General features: G+C 43.0%; 1 protein-coding gene across 1 annotated transcript in view; it reads left to right on the top strand.

Moving 5' to 3' along the window:
• clpb (caseinolytic mitochondrial matrix peptidase chaperone subunit B) overlaps positions 1 to 27973 on the top strand; it is a 30879-nt gene that overhangs the window by 776 nt on the left and 2130 nt on the right. The window contains exons 2-14 of the mRNA XM_041940234.1: positions 81 to 132; positions 2589 to 2675; positions 9305 to 9408; positions 10990 to 11118; positions 15732 to 15829; positions 17849 to 17963; positions 23235 to 23312; positions 25299 to 25354; positions 25664 to 25708; positions 26170 to 26331; positions 26430 to 26586; positions 26951 to 27024; positions 27194 to 27313. Of these exons, the coding sequence (XP_041796168.1) occupies positions 81 to 132; positions 2589 to 2675; positions 9305 to 9408; positions 10990 to 11118; positions 15732 to 15829; positions 17849 to 17963; positions 23235 to 23312; positions 25299 to 25354; positions 25664 to 25708; positions 26170 to 26331; positions 26430 to 26586; positions 26951 to 27024; positions 27194 to 27313 (1277 nt within the window). The remainder of the gene's footprint in view (positions 1 to 80; positions 133 to 2588; positions 2676 to 9304; positions 9409 to 10989; positions 11119 to 15731; positions 15830 to 17848; positions 17964 to 23234; positions 23313 to 25298; positions 25355 to 25663; positions 25709 to 26169; positions 26332 to 26429; positions 26587 to 26950; positions 27025 to 27193; positions 27314 to 27973) is intronic.

The following is a 27973-nucleotide window of genomic DNA, read 5'->3' on the forward strand; positions in this document are numbered from 1 at the left end:
ATTGGTACATCTACAACTGGTACATCTGCTAATGAGTTCTTAAATTTTCTGTATTCTTTTTCTGCCTTTGTAATGACAAGGTGATGCTCTACTGGACGCAGCGAGGACCAATAACTCTCAAGATGTAGCCAGGTAACCCCCCCAGCCACTTGTTTTACACACACAAACACACACACACACACACATACACACACACACACACACACACACATACAGTCTTAATGAATACACACTGACACATTTCATGCATATTGTATGCTTCACGTACTTCACAGACCTGGAGATCGAAAATTGAGATGCATCCTTAGCGCGCTCCATTATGAACTGTGATTCAAGGAGTCTACTACTAAGTGTGTTTAGGGTGCCCTAGTGGGTGCATTTGTTGTGTATTGTTCTTGTTCGCTCAAATTTATAAAAATACAGTATGTTGTCTTATCTCTAGTTTTTATTTAAAATCAGTAGGGAGTCGACTGGGCTGTGGGGTACTGATAAACGTCAGTAACGTAATATGACTGAGATGCTTGTTTATTGTAGTACAGTCTGTAAGTGATAAATGGTACAATTTTCCTTGTCTCTGCTAAATGAAATGATTTAATTGGCCTTCATATCTCCTGCCACTAATTTTGACATTGATTATATATACAGTACCAAGACAATTTATTTTCTCAGTTTCAAACTGGACATTTAACATTTAACTCTATTTGCTTGAATGAAGAAATTATAAGGCTATCATAGGATGATACTGTCAGTGTCAACCTGTAATGGTTTAGGCTTTAGGCTGATTTTGGCCTCAAAGCTCTTGTAAATTAGCCACCATCTGTTCTGTAGTATTGTTCAGATTTAACAGCCTTGTATAAATCACAGATCATCTGCTGAGGCCAGTTTCTAGAACAGCCAGGATCATCTGCAGTGATGTCACTTGTTGTTGTAGTCCCACCTATAACCACCAGGTGGAAGGAGAGCACCATCTGTGTTTAAACGTGTGTCTGGATAAGATGTGTCCTGCAGGGTGGATGTCACACTCGTCCACTTAGAGCTTTCAGCTGCGTGCCTCGTTTTTTTTGATTGTCTCAAAATCACCTGCTCTGAGGCCTTAAACTAAGGAAAACAAACAGAAAATGAAAAAAGTTACAATTTTCCTGCATAGTCAGTCAACCAGAGCCACCCAAACAGGTGTGTGTGAATTACTATCATCCTTTACAGGGCTGATAGTACTTCTTGATTCCTTCTGTTCTGCTGATTATATTGCATTACAAATTGTAAGTAACTGTGTAATCAGTCAAAAATGTACACACTGTAGTCAGTCACATGAGCACAGTATCATGATCCCAAAATTTAGTATGGAAATGCTTGAGACACAAAACTATTCAAAAACCTACAGTGTGCTTAGTAATATAGCTTTGGTTACATAACGCACACAATGATCACGCTTATGTGTGTTAAATCTGTGCTTGTACATGTACAGTGTGTCATGTATCAGTGTATGTGCATGCAGTGTACATGTGCTTATTCATGTGTGTCTCCATTTGCTGGCTTGGGTTACCTGTGCCCATGTGGCAGATGGTGAAGGTGAGAGTGCAGCGGGACGGTCAGCTACTAGACGGGCAGTCATGAGATCACAGATGTGTTAAGTGCTTGGGTTGAGTTTATAGAAGTGGTAGAGTGTCAGGGTGTGTCTGCTGAGAGGCAGTGGAGAGGATAGGGATCTTGCTTTCACGTTTTCCAGTTGATGCGCTATCGTGACACCCAGGTTTTATGATGAAAAGCAGGTTTTATTGGTAATGATGCTGGAATTTTAGGGGCGGAAGTTGCTGTTAGTTTATATTTTGTGCTTATATTCATGTTTTTAAATGAAAATATTTTTGCCTAAAATAGTAAATATCATTTTTTTGCAGCCAAGTGCATCAAGTTGCATTTTGTCTCTGTGATGGGGGAGCTCACTGTCATGTTTTAGGTTGGTAAACTAGTTGTTAAGGACTGGTTTAATTGCAGGTTTTATAGCTATCCTGCAGTTTTTGCAAAATGAAACCAGCCAAATTGAACCAAAAATGTCTGAAATGTCATTCTAAGCATATTATCATGTCTGCTTGTAGAGACGACAGCTCTGTGAGCCCCCTCGTGTAGTTTTTTGACTTATTTGACAGACCAGGCAGTGAAAACAGAGCCAGAGAGCCTCAGAGCTGAGTGCAGACCAGACAGAGGCCACTGTGTTGACTGTAAACACACACACTGTCTGCCTGCTTAGCACACGAGACGACAGGCGGATCACTTACACACACACACACACACACTCTTACAAGGACTGTGCCACTCCAATACCTGATGTCATACCCTCGGGCAGAAAATCAACACACACCTGGCTTACACAAAGACACATTACCTGGTCAAGGAGCAAGTGTGTGGCCTCAGATAAAGACAAAGACATCATGAGCTGGTTTCATGCTGGTGTGTCTAACAAGGCATGTCTTTGATACAGTCACACAAGCATCTGGTCAGACACTACTATTACTATTATATTGATACCGCTGCTGTTTTGACACTGTTATGATGCTAAATTCTGAACACTTTTTGTTTCTTGTTCCCATCAGGCTGTTAAAAGAGGGGGTTGACCCAAATCACCGGCACCGCTTGGGCTGGACCGCTCTCATGGTGGCTGCCATGAACCGACAGCACAGGTCTGTGTGTGTTTCGGTCGACTAAACCCGCTGAACAAATCCTGTCTTGTACTGTTCTGAGACCCTCCCTGGTGAGCATATGTAACGGTAATGTAATGTATCACACAGCTGTCTGCCCGAGTGAGCGTGCGAGCATATGTCATCCATGTCCCGCCTCTAGTTGTTACAGTAGGTCTTCAGAAGTGCAAAGTGCGACTTTCAGACTGACAGACGGTCTTTACCCGTTCCCCCATCTCTGTGTCCAACAAATTAAATTAGCCTCCTGGCCCCCAGAACACACACAACACAGAGAGGGGCCGAGGTTAAGGCCGGACCAAATCCAATTTACAGGATCTTTTTTTCCCCCCTCCATCAGGACCGTGTGGTCACTTTTTTGTTTAAGGGCCTCATGTGCCCGTGAGAAGCGTAATGTCAAATTTGAATATGGAAATAGTTTAAAATGAGCTCACTTTAAATCTCAGGGTTACAGTTGCTCCTTGCTCATGTTCGTAAAACAGTTTGAATTATTGCCGCTAAAATGGAAGCATTTGGAAGAGGGAGTGTGATTGCAGCATGTTTTTAAAGAAGCATTGTGAGACAGATCAAATTTCTAAGGTACTGCAGCGTTGAAACGCTTAATCAGTTAGCCTGTAAAGTTAAGTAGCAACCATTTTTGATAATTTGTTTGTAGCTAAAAAAAAATTCACAAATATTCTGGTTCAGGCTCCTCAAATGTGAGAATTTGCAGCTTTTTACATGATTCAAAGTGGGATATCTTTGGATTTCAAACAGAACATTGCAAGATTATCGTTTACGAAATTATTTGTTAGTTGTACTCCACTAACTGTCTAGTCTCTAACTATCGTCAGGGATAAATGTGATCACATGCTTTGATTATTTCACTTCACAGCTTCAGTCCTGTATATTTACATGACGTGTGCTGAGTGGTTGTTGGGGGGCAACATATCGATATATGTTACATGTTTTTAGATACAGATTTGATCATATGTGAGTGTGTGTGTGTGTGTGTGTGTGTGTGTGTGTGTGTGTGTGTGTGTGTGTGTGTTATGAGTGCTATAACTCAGCGAGGCAGTGACACTCCTCTGTGTTTAATCCCGTCTTCCAACCCCCCAGTGAGCCGTCACTGCTGCAGGGAAGACAGAACATCGGTTCACACACATCAGTCACGCATGTCTCACACGCACACACACACATACACACACACACACTCATGTCCACACACACGGGTGAGGATGCTTGTGTGAATGTGCGTACAAACACACAGAGAAGGGGAGTTTACACCAAATATCTTACAGGCCAACTGCCTATTACTCAGTCACACACAACTTTATTTGCAGCCGTTAAGTGAAAACACTGGCGACATCACTCATGACCGAGGTTTAGCCCGTAGCTACAATGTCAGCATAAATCTTATTGTTGAATTACTTCACCCCTCTCTCACACTGTATTTATATTTTCCTGGACCAGAAGTGAAAACTGTGCGCTGACTGTTTGCAGGTGTAGCATCCACCAGGCAGCCTCTCTTGTGTTCAGGGGTCGAGCTGCGGCTGTGTGAGGGAATTGGGGTTGGAGCGTAAGAATTAAGGGTGAGACTTCAGGGGGGCGTGTGTTTGCTTAGCTTTGATGTGGGGCTAAATCAGGGAGGCGCAGGGCCTGGCCCACTGTTTGCACTCTTTAACACACAATCTCATCTCCATCTCTCTTTCTGTCCCTCCGTCCCTCCCTCGCCGCATTCACGTGCACAATGAGCGCTCAGCCGAGTGTAGCGCCTGTTGACCGTTCCGACCTGTCGGCCGAGCGACTCGATGGGAGGGAGGGGGGCGAAACGAGGGAAAGGAAGGATGATGGTAGGAGAGGATGAGTGGCTCGTCGAGAAAGAGAGGAGAGAATAGTTTTGATGTGGAGTGATGTGGAGTGGGATTATGGCTTTGGGACCGGGATTAGCTAGATCTGAATAGTGGTGGAAATCACCAGAGAGCTCCCAGTGAAATATGATCATGACTTGGTCACGATACAACATGTTGTAATGGTAAGAAGTCCGGTTTCAGAGACAGGATCACTTACCATAAATGGGATACCATTGTTTCTTACATGTACACTAAGACAATATACCCTCACTGATAATATAATAAACAATAGCTCTAGGGGTCTTCTGCCCTGTGCCACATTAAAGCCACAGTAAAGGGTTTTCATGTAAGGATTTTCAACATGTGTACACTGCTACTAAGTTTTCATAAGAATACAGTTCTGGAATTATTATAATATTTCATAATGTTGTATGGACTGCCTGATGACCATGATGGGCACATTTTTACACATAGCACACAGTATTATGACTTTCTTTGAGAGCGATGGAGGAAAAACACAATTAGCTAAGTCAAACAGCAACCATTAGAGCCATGATGCTAAGTGGTAAATGCTTTTCCAGAGGACAGCGCAGCGAGGTAAACAGGTTTGTTTACTTGGATGATGAACTGGAAGTGTACTGGTTTACCTGTACTGCAGTAAGAGCCTTGTACCTGCAGCTCTTCATCTAACTAAGCCCTGTGGCTGTTCCTTCTTCTACCATTCCCCCTTGTGATATTTAATGTAATCTGCTGACCATTTTTTATTTAATAGTAGCAGCTTGTGTGATAAATCAAATGTATTTTTTAGGGTTAGTAATTCCAAGGCTGCCTCATTGCAGAATTTAACAAAAGTGTTATCTATTTTTTTTTACATACATGGTTACTTGCAAGTTCTTTGTTTAAAAAGTAAAACTTTGCAGTGTGTATTTTGTGTATAAGCTGATGATGTGAAATGTAAAATTCATCATTTGCAAACAAAACAAACACTTGGAGAAAAGTGCAGCTAAACAAAATTACATTTGACCGTCAGGTTATATGACTGGAATAGTAAAACAAGGTGCAGTGCAGCTTCGTGGCATCTCTCTGACCCCAGGTGTACGCCAGGTGAGATGAGGTCAAGTGAGGTCCAGCGTCTGGACCAGGTGGTCAGAGACATGGATGGTCAGTTCGGCTCGGGTGTCCATTATAGCCCAGGAGTGCCGGAAGTGTCTGTTTCCTGTCTTCCCTCCGGGGCAAGGCTGGGGAAACTAACACCAGCCCCCAGCAGTAACACCAGTCACCTGCTGGCAAACCTCGGCACGAGTTAGGAGGTTAAATCCACCAGACTCACCACCGGCTTGTTAAGTGAGCAGTGGTCATTATTTCAAGCCTACGATACAAGAGCTGGTCGGTGGTATAGCAGGAAGAATGTCCTTTAAATGTTCCAAGTTCCAGCATTTCATCTTCATTTAACTATGAAAGTAAATTCTTGTAATTTACAGATAGCATTGTTTTGGTACCTATAAGGAATATTAGGAAGTCTGTAATTTAAACTTTTGGTCAAGTCCTTTAAAATGTGAGTTTAACCTAATTAACCTCTGCATGCCTTCAGTTTGGCCTCAAATTAGTGCTGCAACTCTCCTCCTAAATGTCCCAAATAAAGTTAGCCACTTGATCATCAGTTGATTAGTAAAACTATAAACTGTTTTCAAAAGCTCATTAGTTTTAGCACTATCCTGTGTAATTAAATCTCCCTCTCTTTCATCTTTTTAGCTGCACTTCCCTCCTTTCATCCACTCCTCCTCCTCCTCCTCCTCCTCTCTGCAGTTTTCCTCTCTTTATCCCTGCGTGTTTACCTTTCTGATGCCATTAACCCTTTTCAGACCATCTCATTTCTTCACACAGTCCTGCCCAGCCTCGTGTGACCAGCCACAGTTTGTGTTTGTCTGTATGTGTCTCGGAGGATGCATCCATGTGTTTGTAGAAGTGCTTGCAAGGGTGAGAGGAGAGCCCTCCGTGGGTCACGGCCCCCCTGCCGCCCCCAACCACAGTGATACAGTAACAAAAGGGGACCCCCCGATAGTCCTTTATACCCCCTCAGCAAGGTCAGACACAAAGACCTGGCCAGGCTGTTCTCAGCCTCGCTCTCCCACAGGAACACACATGTTCTGCAGCGACGATACAAACTGCCAAAGTCTGGTCAGGTTTTAATCATGTTAATGGAGATGAAGGGAAAGTGTGTCTCATTCTTATTCCATTTTTTCTTTAGTTTTGCTGATATACTGGAGTAATTTCTTCAGCTGGTGTACTGTACTGTGATTTCTGAGCAGAACCAGATTCCATTTAGAGCTGAAAAGATTCTTGAAATATTTATTTATCCTTAACTATTTTCCTTTGTCTGTTTCTATAACGTTTTTAAAGCAAAAATGCCAAACCCTTGCTGCTTCTAGCTCCTCAAATGTGACAATTTGATGCTTTACTTTATTATATGTAAGACTAATAATCTTTGGGTTTAGACTGTCAAGTGATTTTAATACGTCTCCCTGGGCTCAAGGAAACTACAATGGGCATTTTTCACTATTTGCTCATAAACATTTTGTTGAGAAATTAATCTCTGTAAATTGCAGGTTAATCTTTCATCCCTAATTACATTTATTGACTCATGCTTCAAATATTTTATGGCTTCAGTCTGTTTCAATACATTTTTGTCAAAATATCTTGTTCTTTCTTTTTGAACCGGTACTTTTTCTGTTGCTGTAACAGGTGAACAGGTTGTTTGATTTCACACCTCACCTTTAAATTCATTATCAGAGTAAACCTCATCATTCTTGACGTCATACCTGCCGTCAAACTAATTTTAAAGCGCGCAGCTTCTCCTAAAGAGATGTTGCAGTCTGTTTCGTGGTCAAGCATCTACCTCTTCCTCCTATGAATAATCATTCAGCTCCATTTAAGTCCTTTCAGGCCTCATGCCATAACCATTTAGCTGAAAATGATCCATCACTCCCTCCCAGGCTGCATTACATAGTCACAGGTTTAATGACAGCCAGCAGCATACTGGCAGGGTTCATGTTTCGGCCATCGCCCCTGTTCTCGCTCTCATTCGCTGTTGACTGGCTGGCTAGTTGTTGTGCGTATTCATGTGGGCGCATGTGTCTCAATGTCAAAGCCATTGCTCACGTTCATGGTGGTAAATGTAAAAAGCGTGTGTGTGAGTGTGTTCTGTAGACGGAGAGACGGTACCTGGAATGTCCGCTGGGTCACAGTGAGTGGTGTTGCCGAGGTTCTCTTGTTTGTTCTATAAGGCGGTACGCTCCAATGAAGGACTACACACAAACACCCACTGCGACACACAAACCTCCCTCCAGCAACGCCGGAAACAGGCCCGACCCTTGCCCCTTCAGTGTGCGCATATGTACATGTTACAAAGCAGACAAGTGTGTAGTGAAGGAGGGAAGTGGCCGTTGGAGTGTATCCATCACAACGGGACAGACTCCATGTAAATCAGGTGAAAAAGTCGATTGCGGAATGAGATATTTGCATCTGCATCCGTGTACAGCGTGTTTGTTGTCAAGCTGTGAGGACGGGAGAAACTTTCAGGGTCAAGGTTGTGTTCGATGACATGAAGGAACCAAATCTCATCCCAAATCCAGTCTGCATCCCATTCCTGCAACGTGACTTCAGATCAAGCTGCTGTGCCGCATAATGTCGTCGATGTTAGGAAACAGTAGGAAATAGTTTTTTATTTATGCCGTGGTAACTGTCCCTTTTAATATGTCAGGTTGTGCAAGGCCATTGTGGGCACTGTTGTGAATGAGAAGGCTGCTTTATGTGTTGGATTTACAATAATTTTGCATAAATATGAAGAACCTTTTTATTGTTTTTAATTCACTGAGTTCACCAAAAACAAGAGACTCTTTGATAAAGACCTGACAACAGACCAGTTTTTTTTGCTTTAACATATTTTTAGGAAATAGGAAATGTTGATTGCACAATGTAATGGTCACAGAATAATGACACTGTTGCTGTGAAATTAGTTCCCTATAATCTCCTGGGAAAATGAAGGCTTGATTTACGGCACAAAAGAAGTGCATTAACACAGTTTGTAGACAGCTGCGGTGAGGCTGACTGGATCTACCTACTGTCTGTGTGTTCATATGAAAATAAACAGAAATACTGTTGTCACCTCCATTGAGCAGTTTCTTTTATTTTGTAGAAACAAGATAACATGATACCAACGCAGCTCGTTTTTTCAACACGTGCTAAAGAATTTCTATCTGCTGTCGTGTCTCCATGTAGACTGAATGAATGAATGAACTCATGCTTTTTCTCCCTATATTCTTCTACTCCAACACCAACCACTTCCGTAGTTACTTGTTAATGCAAAGCAATAACTGTGTTATTACTCCATATAGAATTATGACAATTTCACATCACCTCTTCAACATGCTGCTTTTTTCCCTCTTATTTCTAAAGTGGTGTGGATCGTTTCTTAATGGAGATTTGGAAACACATGCAGGGTGTCCTGTGTTGGTTTTTTTTTGGTTGGACTCTGAGGAAAACAAAGTGATCCTGTTGTCTTCATGAAAATTTGCTATGTCAGATATCTGTTTCTATAGATAGTAGAATATATCCCTGTCACCGACCTGTAGACTTGATAATATCTTTAAACACGGGTGGCTGTAACAATGAATGGTAACTGTGGGAAGGCTTGTTTGTGCGCAAGTTTACACTTTTATAAAACTATTTCCAGGCAGGATTATTGCACATATTTAAATGTGTGTGTCTTTTGTTGTTTTTCAGTGTGGTGAAGGTTCTGCTGGAAGCCGGCGCCGACCCAAATGCCGGAGATCACTTCAACAACGTTTACGACACCTCACGGGAGAAGGGCATCCACTCGCTGGAAGGTTAGAAACAGGAAACACGCTTTGTGACTGTGTGTGTGTTTGCTATATTACACATATGAATCCTAAATGTTGAACCAGATATTATGAGACATGATGATTTGCATAAAGATTTGCATATATGTACATGTTTCATTTCCTTTGTGTTATTTATTTTACATGTTCCTTGACAAGTAGTCTGTGTTTTATTTGTTTTTCTTCCGAGCTCACGCACAAATGCACAGACAAGATGGCACACAGGAAGACACACACACATACACACACACACGTTGCCCCCCCCCCCCCACCCCCCGCAGTGTGTGTTGGGTTTCTGCAGACATATTTATATGGGATATGTATATTGCAGACATTTATATGGCTGTCAGGTTTGGGTCCACGTGGGGCCGGCGTAGCGTGGGGAAGCGTTTCCCAGACGCACGCTGATGGATGGGCTAGGGGGGCCTGTGCGACGCTTTATTGGGTTAGCTATGATTATCCCGCCCTGTCTCTCCTCTCTCTCTCACACACACACACACACACACACATACACACACACACACACACACACACACACACACACACACACACTGCAGAAAGAGACTGCCAGAGAGATAGAGAAAAAGAGTGGGATGGATGGTGGAAGGGAAAGACTGATGAAGGAAGGAAAAATAAAAGGAGGAAGGCAGTGAAAGAAAGCAGAGGGAGGGGTAGAAGGTAGGGAGCGGCAATGGATGGAGTGAGGGAGAGGTTAAAGATGGAGGAGAAGGAAGAACATGGGGATGTTTGGAGGGGTGATAGAAGGAGGGAGGGGTTGAAGGAAATGGGTGGGATGATGAGGGAGGGAGAGGAAGTCAGGAAATGGATGAGACAAAGTTATTGGGATAGAGGGAGCGGGGAGGGGGAGAGAGGGAGGGAGAGGGCGCAAGTGATGAAAGGAAGTGATGGATACCAAGGAGGAGAGGAAGGAGGCGGAAAAAATAAAAATGGATGACGGAGGAGTGGCACGAGATGAGTGCTCTTATGAAAGAGAGAAGTAAGGAGAGAATGATAGACTATCTGTATTATTAGTAAGGAGCACAGCAAAGGAGACCCTCAAACACAACTCATATTATTCTTATCATGTTGGACAGTTTAGCTTAAATCTGTGAAAATGAACAACTCTCGTAAAGCTGGAAACAGGAAAGACATTATCGTTGTCACACATTGTGGATTCTCACCATCGACTGTGAATAGATTAAAGAAAGTTCTTCCAGATTCAGAGGCTCAAACATTTCCAGTTGAAGTTGTAATTCATCACACTCCTCTCTTCAGCTGCACAAAGTATACTGCTTGAACTCATGCCCGTCCTCTTTCCATCGTTGAGGAATTAGTGTTTTATCAAATCAGTTTTGAGTCTAAACATGCCCCCTTTTATTTGTTTTTTAATTATTTTTGTCAGAACTTTTAACATGAAATTCAGTAAAAATCCTACAAATGAACCATCTTCCCAGCAGGCCTCTTGCTGTGCCGTGCGTGTGTTTTTTCCCTGTTCTGCAATAGAAAATGCAGTCTGTTGTTCTAATCTTTCCTGTCTGTCCATGCGCTGCTCTCTGTCCCCTCCTGCAGTCCTCGTGTCCAGAGAGGACGAATTCAGCAGCAGGCTCAGCAGCAGGGCCGGCTTCCGCGCCTGCACGGCGCTTCACTACGCCACGCTGGCTGATGACCCGCACACCGTCCGCATGCTGCTGGAAGCCGGTACGTCACACCCCCAACCTCATCCCTAACTCCACCTCTGAGAGTCTAGATATCTACACGTAGACTATTAGCTGTTCTTGTGTACAGTTTGCATACCAACTCTGATGTTTTACATTATGGCAGCAGTTGATTCTCTAACACACACCTGAGTAAAATCTTTAGAGATATGAAAGTAGGATCCATTTCTAATTAAAATGAAGTCAGTAATTAGTCTCGGCTTCACTGTGGCTCTACTGACACTCTCCATCCATCTGTAATGCAGACAAAGGCAGAAAGAGTTTGGAGGATTTTTGCGCCCCCTTTCTTAGTTAGACGTCCGTCCCTCATGCGGTAAAAAAATGTTAATTTTTTTTCTTTTGAAGCCCAGCTGTCACCTGAACTGTGTCAGTCTCGGCTAAAACAAACTGACAGAACTCACTTATGTTGTCCACCGGAAGGAAATAGTCCCAGTGGTTTAACACAATGTCTTTATCTGTTGTTAGGGTGGGTAATGCTCAGTCTATATTTGCCAGCTGCTATGCTGGTTTAATACCTCTACCAAGGAGGCTATGTCTTCAGTCCTGTATGTTTGTTTGTTTGTTACTCGACAGATGATGATTTGATTTTGGTTTTGCATACAGAGGCACATGGATATACACAAGTTTGGGTTTTCTTTGACACCCTGCTTTTATGGCATAAGATTGCTTCTCTATTGCTAGCTCATGCACAATTATTTATTGTATTGTGTGATTGATTAATTTGAGGAAACAAATGACCAATTCAGGAGTGCCAGTTTTATCACGGCACACACCAGGCTCCTTACCTTAATCTTTGCAATCCAAACTAAATGGTTCTCATTCTGCCCTCAGAGCTGTAGGCAGTATCATCTCCATCAGCCTTAAAAAGCTCTCCATGCATCATCATCTTAACGCTTCTACCCCCGAGTAATATAAACAGTATTACAAAGCTCATTTGAAATTGATCACTTGTTCATACCCCCTCTCCATTCACCCCCATTACACTCGCACCTGTCGTTGACTCAGCTCCACCGACACACACACACACACACACACACACACACACACACACTCACAGACCCTCAGGGCAGAATATCCCCCTCAGTTTCCAGGCGAGCAGCTCTTAAACAAGCGAGGCCTAGTTGAACTGTGACCTCCGCACAGAACATGCCCTTGGGGTAACTCCACAATCACAGGATGTGTTTGTCTTTGTGAGTGTGTATGTGTGTGAGAGCGTGTGTGTTTGTGCGTTCCAGCTTCCATTTTATTTATTCAGATAATAATATATTCATGTATGTTTTCATCCTTGTGATATGTTCAAGTTTTTACACGCCTTTTTAGTCCTAACCTGGGGGACATTTGTAGATGTTGCTTTTTAGGTTGATATGTATTTGATCTAAGAACAGTCCTTTTTTTTTTTTTCTTTGGATCAAACACCCCAACCACCCCAACCACCACCACCACCACCACCACCATCACACACACACACACACACACACACACACACACAGAAGCTAGTATTAATGTCTTGTTTATGTTTATGATGGATGGTGCATCCAAAGCTCTTGTCTGCCTGTCTCTCCCGTCTCACCCCTGCGTCTGTAAGCACACTGTACGCTTAAACAAATCACTTTGTCTAATCCAATCAAATGTTCTGCAGACGCATTTTTGAATTAAAAAGGTAAGAAATTTCACAAAGCAGAGACATTTGTTTTAAGACAATCACATTAAAGGCGTGGTGGGCTGTTCCTCACCCGACTGGGCCGTTGCTGGGTTGGCGCCACCATCAAGGCCAATAACAATCATGACATCACAGACTTTCAATCACGAACACATTACTGTCCATGTGAATGGACGCTTAATTAAAGCCTCTTGTACAAGTTTTTAATGCCTTTTTTTATTATTCTCGACAAAGTTTGTGTCATTTGTCTTTTTCTTTAAACCACTTCCTCTTTGTAGCCTCCTATCCATCTTTTTTAACATAATCACAAAATATCTTATAAACCGCCACAGCTTCGGGACATCAGTGTCGGTTTGGGGGTGTGTGTGTGTTTGTGGCATCTTCCCTTCATGTATGTGTGCATTGTGTCCTATACCTTGTTATTTCCCCTGTGTTTGTGTGCATCAATGTTACTCTGCTAACCGTGGGTTTGCTCTTTTGGCCTTCGCCGGCCCTCGACTCACATCTCCATCCATCACAGTCTCCAGGCCCACCCTCGGGCCTCTCCTCGGCCCACAGTCCCTCACACTACCTGCGGAGGCTCTCTGGCTCCTCCCCAGGCTCCAGATCAGGCCCGTGGCCAGGGGCGCTCTGTAATGGACAGCTCCATAGGTGGTGGGAGGCCAGAAGAGACACACATGCTCACGGACGCACACAATACAGATACAAGGACACACTCGTGCACAAAGAGCAGCAGGGGCTCTCTCCCACCAGCTGCAGTGAAAGAGAGGGAGGAGGAAATGGGAAAGAGGAGGGGACTCCTAATAGGCATAACTAAAGCACTCCTAATGAAGGGATCCTGTGTATGCGAGTGTGTGTATGTGTGTGTGTCTGTGTGTGTGTGTGTGAGAATGTTCAGCTGTGGTGTGTGTGTCTGTTTGTGTGAGTGTCGTTAGTGTTGATCCTGTTATAAAGTGCTATGGCCCAGAGGGTTGGCCTGATATTAAAGCCCTAAATGATGCTATTTATTATGTCCTCTGTGTGTGTGTGTGTACACGTGTGTCTGCGTGTGTGTGGGGGTACTTTATTGCTTTCCTCCCTCATGTTTTTTTTTTTTTTTGGCAGGGGGGCGGGTGGTTAGTGTTGTATTGTTTTCAGGATCGATAGTTTCATGAGCAGGTCACAAAATTTAGGGGTTTATCGATAATCGTCACAGTCTCTGCGGTCGGTGCTCAGAGCAATAGGATCAACCAGCACCTGTATTGATTACATACTTTGTTACAGTTTTCACTGTTGCTCGCTCAGAAAAACTTTAGAGTAGTCACTATTTGTTAATTTGGTGTAAATTTCTACCCTTGTTAGTTGAAAGGCTGCAGTGCCTGTAATATGCTGTTGATAGATCCAGTTTGAATATATCTTTAAGGAGTTATGTCAGTGTTTATTTTAATCAGAGAGGGATCACTGTATTATTGATGCATCATAAAATGAGGCATTTCATGTCACCCCAGTGAGTTTGCTGTGTTTTTGTAGTGCCTTAAATTGCATTATGGCCTCAGTCTGGCTCTCCAAAGATTGTTGCACATTGACTCGTCACAAAACCCATTTGAATCCCCAGTTGTGCCAGTAAGGTTTGAGTAAGTCCAGTGAAGTCTATAGTAGTATTTGTTTTGTCTGCTCTGGGCTACTGTAGAAACATGACAGTGCGACACAGTGGACACAGTGGAAGAGGAGCCACTCCCTCTGTAGATATAAAGAGCTTGTTCTAAGGTAACAAAAACACAGTGATTCTTGTTTTCAGGTGATTGTACAGTAATGGAAACATAATTTTGAATATTATTTGCCATCTCTGGAATTTAACAAAAAATCCAAGCATCTCAAATGATTAAAGTTGTCCAACTTTGCTTAGATGATACCGTTTATAAGATTTTTATTAAAAATCAGAGACTGTCTCACCAAAAAATAAGTAGAAAAATCAAGCATTCAGCACAAAGGCTTTAAGCCAAAATGTGTTATCATACTAAAATCAGAATTTGTGATGGTGCCAGACTCAATAGAGCTTTTAACAAACTTTAAGTTTTATTCTCAAAACAAAGGCGATCGGTTTAGTGGGCACTTTTTAGCCGCAACCATAAGGTACGAAGGTTTGAGACAAGTCTTGCCTGGAAATGGGCACATGTTGGCTGTCGAGAATCTACCTCAGACCTAAGCTCCACATTTGTATGTGTATGTTGTGTGATGGCTGTTACTTTGCAATCCTTAGCAGAAGAAGCCATTTCCACATTTTCCAAAAAAAAAAAACCCTTCCTTTATTTATTTATTGCATGGAGACGTGCTCTTGTTCATGTGGAGGCACGTGTGTGTGTAGAGAGTGGTGGCACAGGTCAGGGCAGAAGGCACTGCTAACCACCCTCACTGACAAGCCCACCACTCTCCAGTCCTGGCACACTTCATACGTGCTGTGACATTATTCATCTCCCCCATTTATACTCTAGCCACTTAAAGATAGTCCGTTTAACAAAGTTTTTCCTCCATTTGACCCCTCCTGCTGTGAGGCAGTGTCTGTTCTTGTGTGCCTCAATGGCCCCCAACCTGCAACAACCTGCAGTGTGTATAGATTATATAATAATGCAGGGTGTTAGCGTGCGGGAGTAGGGGTCAAAGTGTGTGTTATCGGCACGCGTTGCAGATATGATACCCCCTACAGGGTCATTGCATGGCCCTCCTGCTTCACTGCAGTTAGTCTCAGTGACCCCTGACCCAATATGACCTCTAACCTCAGTCCCTTGATCGACGCGTTGACCCTCCTGCTCAGGTGGTGTGTGCATATTCTTCTGGTACTTGCAACGAAAAAGCACATTTTTCTAAAAAGAGACGATGTGGCTCTGTTGTTAGTTTCAGTTTTATGAGAGGTTACAAATAGCTTTTTTTTCTAAAGTGTGTTGCATGCTTGCATTCAGGTGCCAACCCCCTGCAGACCAATGGTTTGGGACACACAGCACGGGCCTATGCTAAGGAGGGAGACGTGAGCACAGTGCTGCAGGAGTGGGAAGGCAAGGTATGACACACTCATCACACTCATGCAAATACAATTTTGTTGTGCTTCCACACAAGCTGTCCATAACCTGCAAGCAATTAAAACAACATCGGTTTCCATGCACACACACAATGTTTTGATACTGTAGTTGTTTCCTGTGGTCTGGTCTGAATGATTCAGCACGATTCACTCAGCAGACATCTGTGTCATTTACTTGCCTTCATGCACACAGACACACACTCCTCAGGGGGTCTGTGAGCGTCTGGTGACTGAGTGACAGGTGCTATTGAGTGTTAGATTAGTGAAGGCTGGTGGAGGTTAACTGGGGTTAAAAATGTGCTGAAGAGTAAAGTTGGATTATATATCAACTTTTTATTGATATTATCATCCTACATATAACCTGGAGTGGTTGTTCTAATATTATATTTACATTAAAATGAATCAATGCACTACAACATCATTAACTGAAAGTCAAAGAAAGACTGTGCGGAAGTTTAATTATTTATTATGCTCAGGTTTTTTCAAGCAGAGGCCCTTACTCAACATGCAGCAGTCACAATTAATGTTTCCAGTTGTCTCCAGCGTTGTTAATATCAAGATATTTGAAATTATGAACCAGCATAGAGATTTGATTCAGCACTTACTGCACATGCAAGGTCATTCACATCATCACAAACTGTAAAAAATCCAGTTCTCTTTTGTCTCATACTTTGATTTGTAGTTCGTGTTTCATGTTCATGCTCCCGTTGTTAAAATGTGATGTAAATTTGGGAGGGAATGAGGCTAGTTCAGGTTGGAGGTGAACAAAGCTACACAGTCAGCTGACTGAAGGGACTCTTGGTATTTCACAGGGGGTGTATTAGCAGGACTGGGCTTTGCTGTTTTCTTAAATAAAACTTGAGTTATCCGCAGTTATTTACCAGCTTGACAGCAGGCCAGAGCTAAGCAAGATGGAGAGAGAGAATAAACAGCCTGCCTCCACTGCAGGGTGAAGACCTGCAGTCTGAGGAGACAAAGAGGAGAGGATGAATGAGTGATGGGGCGACTGCAAGAAAGAAAGGGAGGGAAACTGAGGGGGGGAATGAGGCAGGAGAATAAGGGGAAAAAGATTTTGCGCAGGGAAGAAGAGCACAAGAGAGATCAAATCAGCAGAAAAGAGGAAATGTGAGTCAGAGAGAGGAAGATTTTAAAAAATGTGACACTTAATCTCACAAAATGATCGTTGATATAAAAAGATTGCATTCATTACCTGGCTTTGTGTACAAAATAAAATCATTTCCACTATTTAGCAGCTAATCTTTGTAACAGAAATTATGTCCTGCATACAGTAAAGATTTATTGATTAGCTAAATTTAACAAATTTTTACAAGGTCGCTGGTAAAATTATTGAATAGATCTGTTTCAGTCACGCAAAGTCAGTGAAAAAAGTTGCTTAACTGAAATGTGGCTATGCAGTAACTTCATCAGAATCTTTTTGACAGAGTAGGGGAGCTAATTTTTGTTATTATTACTGGTCACCTGTGTGCAGAGATTGCTTTTCTTATATGACATCATTTTAGCAAAAACAGCATTTCCTGTAGGGACAAATTAAGAGATTGTGATGAATCGTTTTCAAGCGTTTTGTGAGACAATTTGCTTGATGTTAAGAGTCCAGTCAGGTCAGTTTTATTAAATAGCCACAAATCACAAATATCCATCAAGGGTCTGTACGACATGCAACACCGTCTGTGCCTTGGACATTGATTCGGTTAAAGAAAAAAAATGGAGGAACAGCGTTATTGTTGCGTCTAGAAGGGATTCTGAGTTATGTGGTTTCAGTCATAGCTGAACAGTCTAATCTCTCATAACAGTCTAAGGGTGTGTTCGGCCACACACTACTACTTGTGTCAGTGTCTTTGTTGTGCGGATGAGGTGGTAAAGGTGAGCCCTGGAAATTCTTCCATGTCCTCGTGTATTCAGAGTTGATTTTTGCTTTGCCCTTTTCCCCAGCAAACGTCTCCTTTCTCATCTGCTCCCTGTCTTCTTTTTACCTCCATCTAGTTCCAGGAGGCGCAGGCTCGGCGGGAGGCGGAGGAGAGGAGGAGATTCCCCCTAGAGAGGAGGCTGAAGGAGCATATCATCGGACAGGAGGGGGCCATCAATACTGTGGCCTCAGGTAAACACACACTCTCACACAGGTGCAGAGGGTTTTCTTTCTCTCTTTTCAGCATGTTTCTGTTTACTACTCCCCTCCTTTTCCTCTCTCTTGCTCTCCTCCCTTCCCTCCCGCAGTAGGCGGGTTCAGACAGACCAGCGGAGGCTGTAATTGGTTAATTGTGATGAATGAGCTGTCTGTCAGGCATACACAGGTGCTGTGTATGCCTGTGTATGTATGTGTATGTGTGCATTTGTGTGTGTTTGTGTGTGACAGCTGAGGCCAGGCTTGGAGCCGCCAGTTAACACGATTACAGAGAGAGGAGACATACTACAGACCCCCCCTCACCCCTCCTCCTCTTTTCTCTCCCTCTTCCTGCTTCCCCCCCTCTGTCTCTCTTCCCTTTCCTTTCCTCAGTTTCTCCCTCCATCTCTCTCTCTCAACCCCCTCGATCTTCATCACACCCACTCTTTCTCCTTCACCCTTTTGTCCTTCCCCACTTTCTCTTCGTGTTCTCCACCTTCTGCATCTTTCCATCATCGTGGTCTCCATGCTGCGCCGTCCTTCTCGCCTCCTCAAAACGTACAGAGTCAGGGGTGGCAGGCGAAAGGCACAATGATGGAGACAGGAAGAGAAAAACAAATTAGACAGAGGTAAAACAAATGGAGGCAATGGGAGACAAAAAAGAGACGGGAAGGCTGATGGGAGAAGATAGCAGAGAAGCAGAAAGCTCGGAGCATTGACAGAAAGACAAAGAGAGCGAGTGTAATGCATAGAGAAGAGGAGGGAGGATGAGTTAGAGCACAATAACACAGCAGACAGTAAAGAGCTGATATTACACCAGGCATCCATGGAGGCCATGTATTGATCCGCAGATGAGAGAGAGTGTGTGTGTTCAGAAAGGTTCTGCAGCAAAGACAGACATGCTGTGTATTATTTTTATGATCTTGGGCAGATTTGTGAAAATAATCAACTTACTCCCAAAGCTAGGAGCGGATATTATAATCTTTAACGTTTTTGTGAGAGCAAATACTGGAGAGTTTATAACCAACAGGAGAACAACTTGGGTGTTCGCCTCAAGACTTCATCAAAAAAAAAAAAAAAAAGATGCATAACTACATTTCTTTAAATACAAACTATAGATTTCTGCAAACTCAAAATGCAAACGGGGACGCTGTGGTGGTAGTTAGAAGCGTCAGCGTAGCTTTTGCTGGGAGCCTTTGAAGGAAGAGAGAATCGTGGGACTTGTAGTCTTTGGCAAGGTGATGAATGATTGTTGTTATCATGGCAAATTGTCCTGAAAGCCATAGAAGACGTCGCCACAGTGATAAAGGAACAGCTTATTGATCTCTGAGAAGTATTACAGTGAATATATCTCACACACACACACACACACACATACACAGTGAAAGTGAGCAAGAGAAAGCGTGGGATGCCTAAAAGAGGCAGACAGAAAAAGAGGCAGACAGAGGATCCATGTGCTGAGACAAAAATCTTCTGTACATTAATACTATGCTTTTTGCTGTTTTGGCTTTTTTTTTTTTTTTTTTTTTTTTTTTTAATCAAAGGTGAGCCGAGCAGGAATCAGCCAAAGAATCAGAGAGGGGACGTAGAGATTTAGATGAGGAGATGGATCCGGGAAGAGAGGAAGCAATATACTGTAGATAAGGAGGCAACAAATGAGAAAAGGATGTGAGGATAAAGAGAGAAGAGAGAGCTGCACATGACCAGATTATGTCATCACAGAAGCAACACATACAACACGTATTTTTTTATTATTTGAGTTCTTATAATGATGCAATCTATAGAACGGCAACTCCTGATTATTTTCTTTATCCCTCATTTTGTGCATTATTTCTATTAATCACTCTGTCTGTAAAGTGCCAGAAAATAGTGGAAAATGTCCACGACAGGGGCGGCCTGGTGGTTGAGTGGTTAAAACACAAGACATGTGACTGCAACGATTCCAGTTCTGTTCCAGCCGGAAACCTTTGTCACGTGTCATCACCCTCTCTCTCTCTCTCTCCATGTTTCCTGTGTCTACGCTGCAATGCTAGAAAAAAAAGCAAATATTTCCTAGAGCCCAAGGTGACATCTTGAAATTGAAACAGTCCAAAAAGAAAAGATATTCAGTTTACAGTGATCAAAAAAAGCAAGCCCTCACATTTTAGAAGCAGGAAATAGCAAATATTTGGCGTTTTTTTCTTGATTAACTACTTAAATTGAATTTATAATTTTCTATCCTTCCTCAGTTGATTAGTTATCGACAGAATATGTACTACGAGATGTATATGTAGTGCAAAAAGGATGGATGTTGTGATTGTTGTAGAAAAACAACAATCAGAAGTAAAAAAAAAAGAAAGAAAAAAGAAAAAGAAAGAACTAGAAAAAGTTTTGCGTGTTCATTTATTTATTTATTAATAGTTTGAATTTGGTGTGTCATCATGTTGGCTGCTTCCACCTGAACTCCCCATGATGAACAGCTGGCCTGCAGCAGGATACGCATCGACGTGCACACACACACACACATACACACACAAACATGCACAGGAAGGAGGTTAGATTGATCCAGGTTTAGCTCTCAGGGCTAAGAGTTATTGAAGAGAATCATCCCTCTATAATCATGTTAGAGCCAACCAGACCTGCCCAATACACACTGCTCTGACTGTGTGTGTGTGTGTGTGTGTGTGTGAGTGTGTGCATGCATGTGAGAGAGAAAGAGCGAGCGAGCTTTCATTTGTTTTGTGGCTCCTTCCTTTCCTTGTTGTTGTCAGGGTCCTCTGAGAAATGTCAATGTGCCCTTCTGTCAAAGTCGGTCTCAATCAGCTAAAACACACACAAACACACAGAAGGTTACGCTGTCATTCACACAGCTGTTGATAAAGCAGACGGAGCTTTGGAGCCCCTCTTGTCACTATTCATCTCCGTGTCCATCTCTGACACACTCGTTTGTTTCTCTACCTCGTTCCCTGTCTCCTTATCTCCATCACTCCTCTCTCTTTCCCCTCTTTATCTCCCTCCACATCCTTACTCCTCTTTCCTCTCCTTATCTCGGCTGCTCCTGCTGCCTCCCTCTCTGCTGTACCATCTCGCCATTTCTCTGCCTCCCTCATCCTGCCTCCCCTGCTCTTCTCCTGCCAAGCATCTGCTCTTTATGATTATCAGCTATTAGTAGCTAGTTTAGCACTCAGATCTCATGTCTGTCGTGAAGTATTTTAGCTTTACTGCATCACACACACACACACACACACACACACACACACACACACACAGAGCCTCTTCGCTCAGCTGCAGATCGCAGTGAGTGAGCAGGAGGGGTCTCATCGTCTTGGTAAAAGATGCCTTGTTGTTGGACACACTTTGACTGCTATGGAAAGTTAAACTGAAATTTTGATTCCTCAGCGCTCTCTTGCCACTTATCTTGTTCTGGCTGCACTCAGTGGCTTGCCAAGAAATTGACACCTCTGTGTCACGTTGTTTAAGCTCATTAGCTCAAACAGAGTCGCTAACTATGTATAGAATATTTACACCGAGAACTCGTCTTTAGGAAAAGTTTGCCAAAAGACAATGTTGGGTATGAAAAATGAAGTATATGTCTTCAACTGGGACCCAGTGCCTCACTGGGACCTGGGTTCAGGACCCGTGTTAAAGTGCAGTACATGTCATCTTTACACAATGGCGGTTTTGTCTTTGATCTGATTAAGCCATGTGCCATCTGCGTGACATGCCACATACATGGATTCTGTGTATTGCTGCACGCAACTATATGCCACCAAAAAAAACGACACAGAAAGAAAAGAAAATGTGGCACAAGTGTTTCCGGGTTGTGTTCTCTTCTGTCAGATTCAAATGGACAGGGATTCAACATGCGAAAGACATGCAGTACCTACCTTATTATGTAACTTTAATTTACAATCCACAGTCACTAAGTAGAAGCCAAAGACGGACCAAGTGTGGGTTCTGTCAGGCTGAGAAAAACTAGCCTGAGGTGGCAGTATTAACATGGCCAGCACTGAACACTGTAATTAAAAATTGCACAGGTTCATAAATAAAACAACCATAATATATTCATAATTTTACTGAGCATTTGGCCATACTTGTAATGCACTTAGTATTTATTAAACAGCATCATTCTGTTGAATATTTTGTGTTTCAAATACAGAGCTTTAAAGCAAAAGTACTCAGAGCATTATGTTTACGGTGGAGCTGATAAAGGTTTTTGTCTAAACACATTAAGATACTGACTAAACGGTAGTCAGAAATGGTCATGACTTCTGGTCTATCAGCAGCATGTTGTACTGGGAGGTTTTAAGGTGCACAGCTTGTCACACAGCTTTTTTGTACAACAGAATACATACATTTTCTATACCTGCTTATTGATGTCTGTGCCGGAGCGTCCCAGCCCCTAAAGGTGTGTGACACTGAGAACAGGGGGCCAGTCGATCTCAAGGCTAACATTGATACAATCATAATCAGCCCTTTGAGCAATTTAGAGTTTCCAATTAATCTAGAATGTTTGTTGTTGGACTGTGGGAGGACACCTGAAAACAGCCAGAAGAAACCCACACTGCCACAGTGAGTCCACACAGATAGGCTTCAGCCTGCCAGCGGCATCAAACCCAGAGCCTTTCTGCTCCTGCTGGCCAAACCCCCGCTCTAAAATCTATGGCTCTGGTTTTGGCCCCGGCCTCTCAACAGCTTCGGATTTGGATGAGTTTGTGCTGGAGTCTGCTTCTTCGTCAAGTGGCTGAAACCTCGGCCAAATACACTCTTTACTCCCCTCCGACCCACCTCATCATCTTGTCTTTGTGTGTGTGTGTGTGTGTGTGGTTGCTGGGATGATGGCAGGGTTGGGTAGGCACTCCTCTTTAAGCAAGCGTGTGTGTGTGTGTCTGTGTGAGTGTGTGTGTGTGTGTGTGTGTGTGAGGCTGCGATCTATGCTAAACTGATTTTGCCATGGCCGCGCCAGGGAGGCTAACACAATTACCGCTGGCTAATGGCCCCACTGACTGAGGGGGGAAGAGAGGCATCGTGGGTAGCTTTCTGGAGGTCTCTCATCTTGCTCTCTTGCTCTGTTTTCTCTCTTCTTTCTCCTTTTTTTTCCACCAAATGTCTCTGACCCTTTTCTCATCCCTGCTCTGTCACTCTTTTATCATAGTTTCTGGGATACCCGCCGCCCTCAGGTCAACTCGGTTCAGTTGGGTGAAACTTAATGCGAAAGCAAAGTCAACAAATGCAAATGAGTGAAATAATAGTCCTGCTTTTCTTTCTCCCTCTATCTGCACTGTGTAGCCATCAGGAGGAAGGAGAACGGTTGGTACGATGAAGAGCATCCTCTCGTATTCCTCTTCCTCGGCTCGTCGGGAATTGGTAAAGCACTCTCTCATCGTTCACACCCAGCACCTCCTTTCTAGTTTGATCAAAAAACCCTCTTCAGTTTCCTGAAAGTAGCGGCCAAAATAAACAGAACACTTGAGGATGTGAAGTTTGTTGAATGGAGTATTTTCCTCCGGCCAGTCTGCTGATTTCAAAAGCAACAGAACACACAAGAGCACAAAAGCACCCGTGTCACGTCCACGCCTAGTTTTCAGTAAATGAGTTTGTCTCCAAGTGTCATAATGGAGCATGTGAAGTAAAAGAAGAATAATTTAAACCAGCATTTTTTCTGTCTCACATCTGCCCATTGGATTACTGAATTGCAAAAATCTTGATTTTCTTATTTCAAAGATAAAAAAGAAGGACTAATGTCTCTCATGTTCACTCCCTCAGTCAGCTATTTTCTGATTTTTCTAGTCTTAATACAGTGAACAGGAGTTAAAATTGGGTTGGAAAAGAGTGAGATCATTAATATGGTGAATTTATTCTATGCTTACATGCAGTTTTTCATATCAGGAGCTGTTTTTAATGAGAGCAACTGCAAACATTTTGGATGTCACAGCCCGTCTGATGCAAATTTAGTCCCACCCACAAAGGCTCTGTTTGGCTCACTTGATTCTCAAACAGCTTTACTTAGAGGATAATAAAGTTGAGCAGTGAATCAATTTCCAACCAGTGAAACTACAGAAAACACTGAGGAACTGGGCAGTGATTGAGGTCTGGAACTGAGCTGGTTGTGTTAATGTGTATATGCATATCATTACACAGTCATGTACAAAGATGTTCATAGAAAAGCAGTGGGTGTTGTTCAGAATTGTGTGTGTACATGATCTGGAAGACTGATTTCCGGACAGATCAAGGCGTTTTTTTTTTTAATTGATCATGTTTGGCTCTGCAAAGCTCCATCCATTTCTAACCTTTTGTTTACTGCAGCCCATTGAGCCGCGGGTACCCCAGCTGTCAAAAACAGCTGATTGCACTTTAAAACACTGGAACCTCTTTCTGACCCACAGCACTGAGAGCGAACAACTCTCAGAGCAACAGTAACAAAACAACAGCAGCCAGCAGTTTCAATTAATGATATCCACTGGGGATGGTGGGGATGAATTGAGACTGTCTCAATTCTGTCTGGACCTTTGTGCAACAACAGATCCAACAGATAGAAACTCCTCTGTCTGTGCATGTCACACTGTTCAGCGTGTCAGGATGAAGGCAAAAATGATCTTTAAGGGTGTATTTTTAGAATATCGAAAGTGAATTGTTTTAGTCAAATTAAAGCTGTACTGTGGAGTTTTAGATCAGCTGGATATCAGCAGATATTCAAACATTAAAGGACATCTCTGGAGAAAGGCTTAAATTGCAAGATGAAGTGTGATTGTGTGTGTGTGTGTGTGTGTGTTAGCGTGAAGGAAAGAGGGAGACAGAGCGATATTAAGGGCCAGATGGATGGCTAAAAAAGAGGGAGATGGTGAAATGACAGGCCAGAGAGATGGATGAAGGGGAGACAGTCTTCATATTCTCTGTTGCCTTCAGCGACTAACAGTGGCCATGAGACATCAATATTAAACACAGCAACAAGACACAGGCGCGCACGCACACACACACACGCATCGTATGCATACCAAACACAAGACATCAATATCATATATGAGCATTTATATGCAGAATATTTTAGCGACAAACATAATGTGTGCTTCTGGAGAGCAGGAAATGATTGAAAGCTTCACAGAAGGGGGAGGCACTGGGGTTTAGACCAGCACTCAGAGAAGGAGTGAGCTCATCTTTCTGTCTGAAATGAGTGTGTTTGTTTCCCTGACTTCCTGAAATCTCTGCATACTGATGTGTTCCAAAAAAGCAGGGGTTGTTTTTTGTTTTTTAATGTTAAAACCAAAGTAATTAAATGGAGGCAGTTCCTGTTTGAGGCAGAATAATTAAATGATGTCTCTGTTTGGTCTGACCGGTGGATGGCGGGTGTCACAGGAAAGACAGAGTTGGCCAAACAGGTGGCCCGCTACATGCACAAGGACATCAAAAAGGTATGTTGTGTACTGAGTGTGTTTCTCCCTCTCTCTCTCTCTCTCTCTCTCTCACTCACACACACACACACACACACACACACACACCAGTGTTTTAACATTTGGTCAATAGGTGGAAAACAGCTCTTCTTATAGATAGAAAACACATAGCCATTTAATTTAGTGGAGAAATGACAGAGAATTCAATTTGTGTTGGTTTCCATGGTTACTCTTAGTACCACACGTTCAACACAAAATGCACACTGACACAGCAGCATCAGACAAGCTTGTTGTACCTCTTGGGGAGGTTAATCCATCGTGTGTTTGCAGGGTTTCATCCGTATGGACATGTCCGAGTTCCAGGAAAAACACGAGGTAAGACACTTTTCACCTGTTCCAGGTACACGAGTGTGAAGTCAGGAAGCAGCCAGAGTGTTTGAGTGTCTGACTCACACATACTGTGTCGAACGTGTTGCTCTAACAGAGGAACATTTATTTCAAGAGAGGCTTTCTGTTATAGTTGCATCACTGCTGCAATGACGCATTGGATTAATTCTGTTCATGTACTCATAATGGATGCATAAACCAAAATTAATGTTGTTTTTGCCCTATTTTGCTCTTCTTAGTGAAGCTTTGGTGATGAATACATTTAATCTGTGCATCAGAGTCACAGAAGCACATCTAATCATTTCACCTCAGTGTTTTTATTCATTGTTAACTTTTTGAGGAATAGTTTGCAGCAACAGAAAGAATTATAGTTTGTGATCCTGGCTAAATACTTTTTTTTTGTGTTAAACTTGTCTTGACCCATTGTGCACCGTCTGTCCCTCTGTCAGGTGGCGAAGTTCATCGGCTCCCCGCCGGGATACGTAGGACATGAGGAAGGGGGTCAGCTGACCAAGCTGTTGAAGGCGTGTCCCAACGCCGTTGTCCTGTTTGATGAAGTAGACAAGGCCCACCCTGATGTCCTGACTATCATGCTGCAGCTCTTTGATGAGGTATGTATCCAAACACTAGCACACAGAAACAGGCACAGATATTATACCTTTGTATTTAACATTCATCCTCTGTCTGTGTCTGTTGCTGTCTCCCTCAGGGTCGCCTCACAGACGGAAAGGGGAAGACCATTGAATGCAAAGATGCAATCTTCATCATGACATCAAACGTTGCCAGCGATGACATCGCCCAGCACGCACTGCAGCTTCGCCAGGAAGCTGAGCAGGTCAGCCGCAGAAAGCTGGCCGACAACCTCGGTAAGAGACATTCTCTGCTCTCACACTGACTTTATTTGTTACGGCCATTCTACACTGCAGCTGCAAAATCAATTGTGTTTTTATTAGTACCCACATCCGCACCCATTTAAACCCATTCTGACCATTTATTTTCCATTCTTCATCTGCTGTATTTTAAGATGGGCACGATGGTATGATGTGAAGCTAAATAATTTAGTTTGTCCAATTGTCTAAATTTACAGTCGGGCCTTCATTTTAGCCATTGCAAACACAAACTGTGTTGATTTGAAGCAACTCTATAAAGACACATAGAGCCATCAGGTGACCAAAGGTCAGGTGAACAAAATCAAAACTGAAGTTAATGTGATGATGTTCTTTCCCCCAGAGGATGTACAGAAAAGGGATGACATCAAAATCTCCCGACAGTTTAAAGAATCAGTGATTCGACCAATCCTGAAGGTAACACAAATACATGAACACATGCACTCACACAGAGATAAAACCCACGTTGTTTTGGTGTAATTACAGACAAATCTGGCCGTTTAATTGTTTGCTTTGCTGCAGCAGTTTACTGTAATTGACCTGAGAGGCCTCGGTTGTCATTGTTAATACTTTGGTTCCTCCCCAGGCTCATTTCCGGAGGGACGAGTTTCTCGGTCGGATCAATGAAATTGTATACTTCCTGCCATTCTGTCACTCAGAGCTGCTACAGCTGGTCAGCAAAGAGCTCAACTTCTGGGCCAAGAAGGTACATAACACGTAGCACAGCTCCAAACAGATCAGTCGCATGATGGTTTTAGACTTAGAACCTTACCTTAGACGAAAAAATGGCTGACACAACAGCAGGCTCAACACTGCGTGTCTCTGAGAGAAGGATCCAGAGGCCTGTCCTCCAGTGGGACTGGAGGGACCTACCCGCTCCGTCCTGCAGCTGCTGAGCTGTGCAGGAACACACGCAGATCAATATGATGTGCCACTACTACTCACTATAATGTGATTACAGTGTTTAACATGTGGAGCCTTCATCAATATTTAATTATTAATATTACAGCTGGCGTCCTGACAGCCAACATGAGCCCTGCAGGCAACTGATAGGGGCCTGACTCATGACTCTCACTCTGCATTTGTCTGTCTTTTGAACGCTGCTACGCGTGGCATGTGCGTTCTCGTGTGTCATCTGTTTGTTTCTGTTGCCTGTTTTCAGTGGGCTGATCTCGTAATAACTCGTCCGTATGTGGCAGCGGTGCTTACAGCAGGAATCTCATTATTACAGAATCCTGGCGAGCCATTTGTTTGTCACTCACTTACATTAAATAAATGAAATGTCTGCTGCTATCCTTGTTGCCTTAATATGATGTTTGTAATGTTGTAATATTAGCATTGTATTTATCGAATGGAGCGTTAACAT

Source organism: Chelmon rostratus, chromosome 7 (assembly GCF_017976325.1).
Source record: "Chelmon rostratus isolate fCheRos1 chromosome 7, fCheRos1.pri, whole genome shotgun sequence".
Taxonomy (NCBI): domain Eukaryota; kingdom Metazoa; phylum Chordata; class Actinopteri; order Chaetodontiformes; family Chaetodontidae; genus Chelmon; species Chelmon rostratus.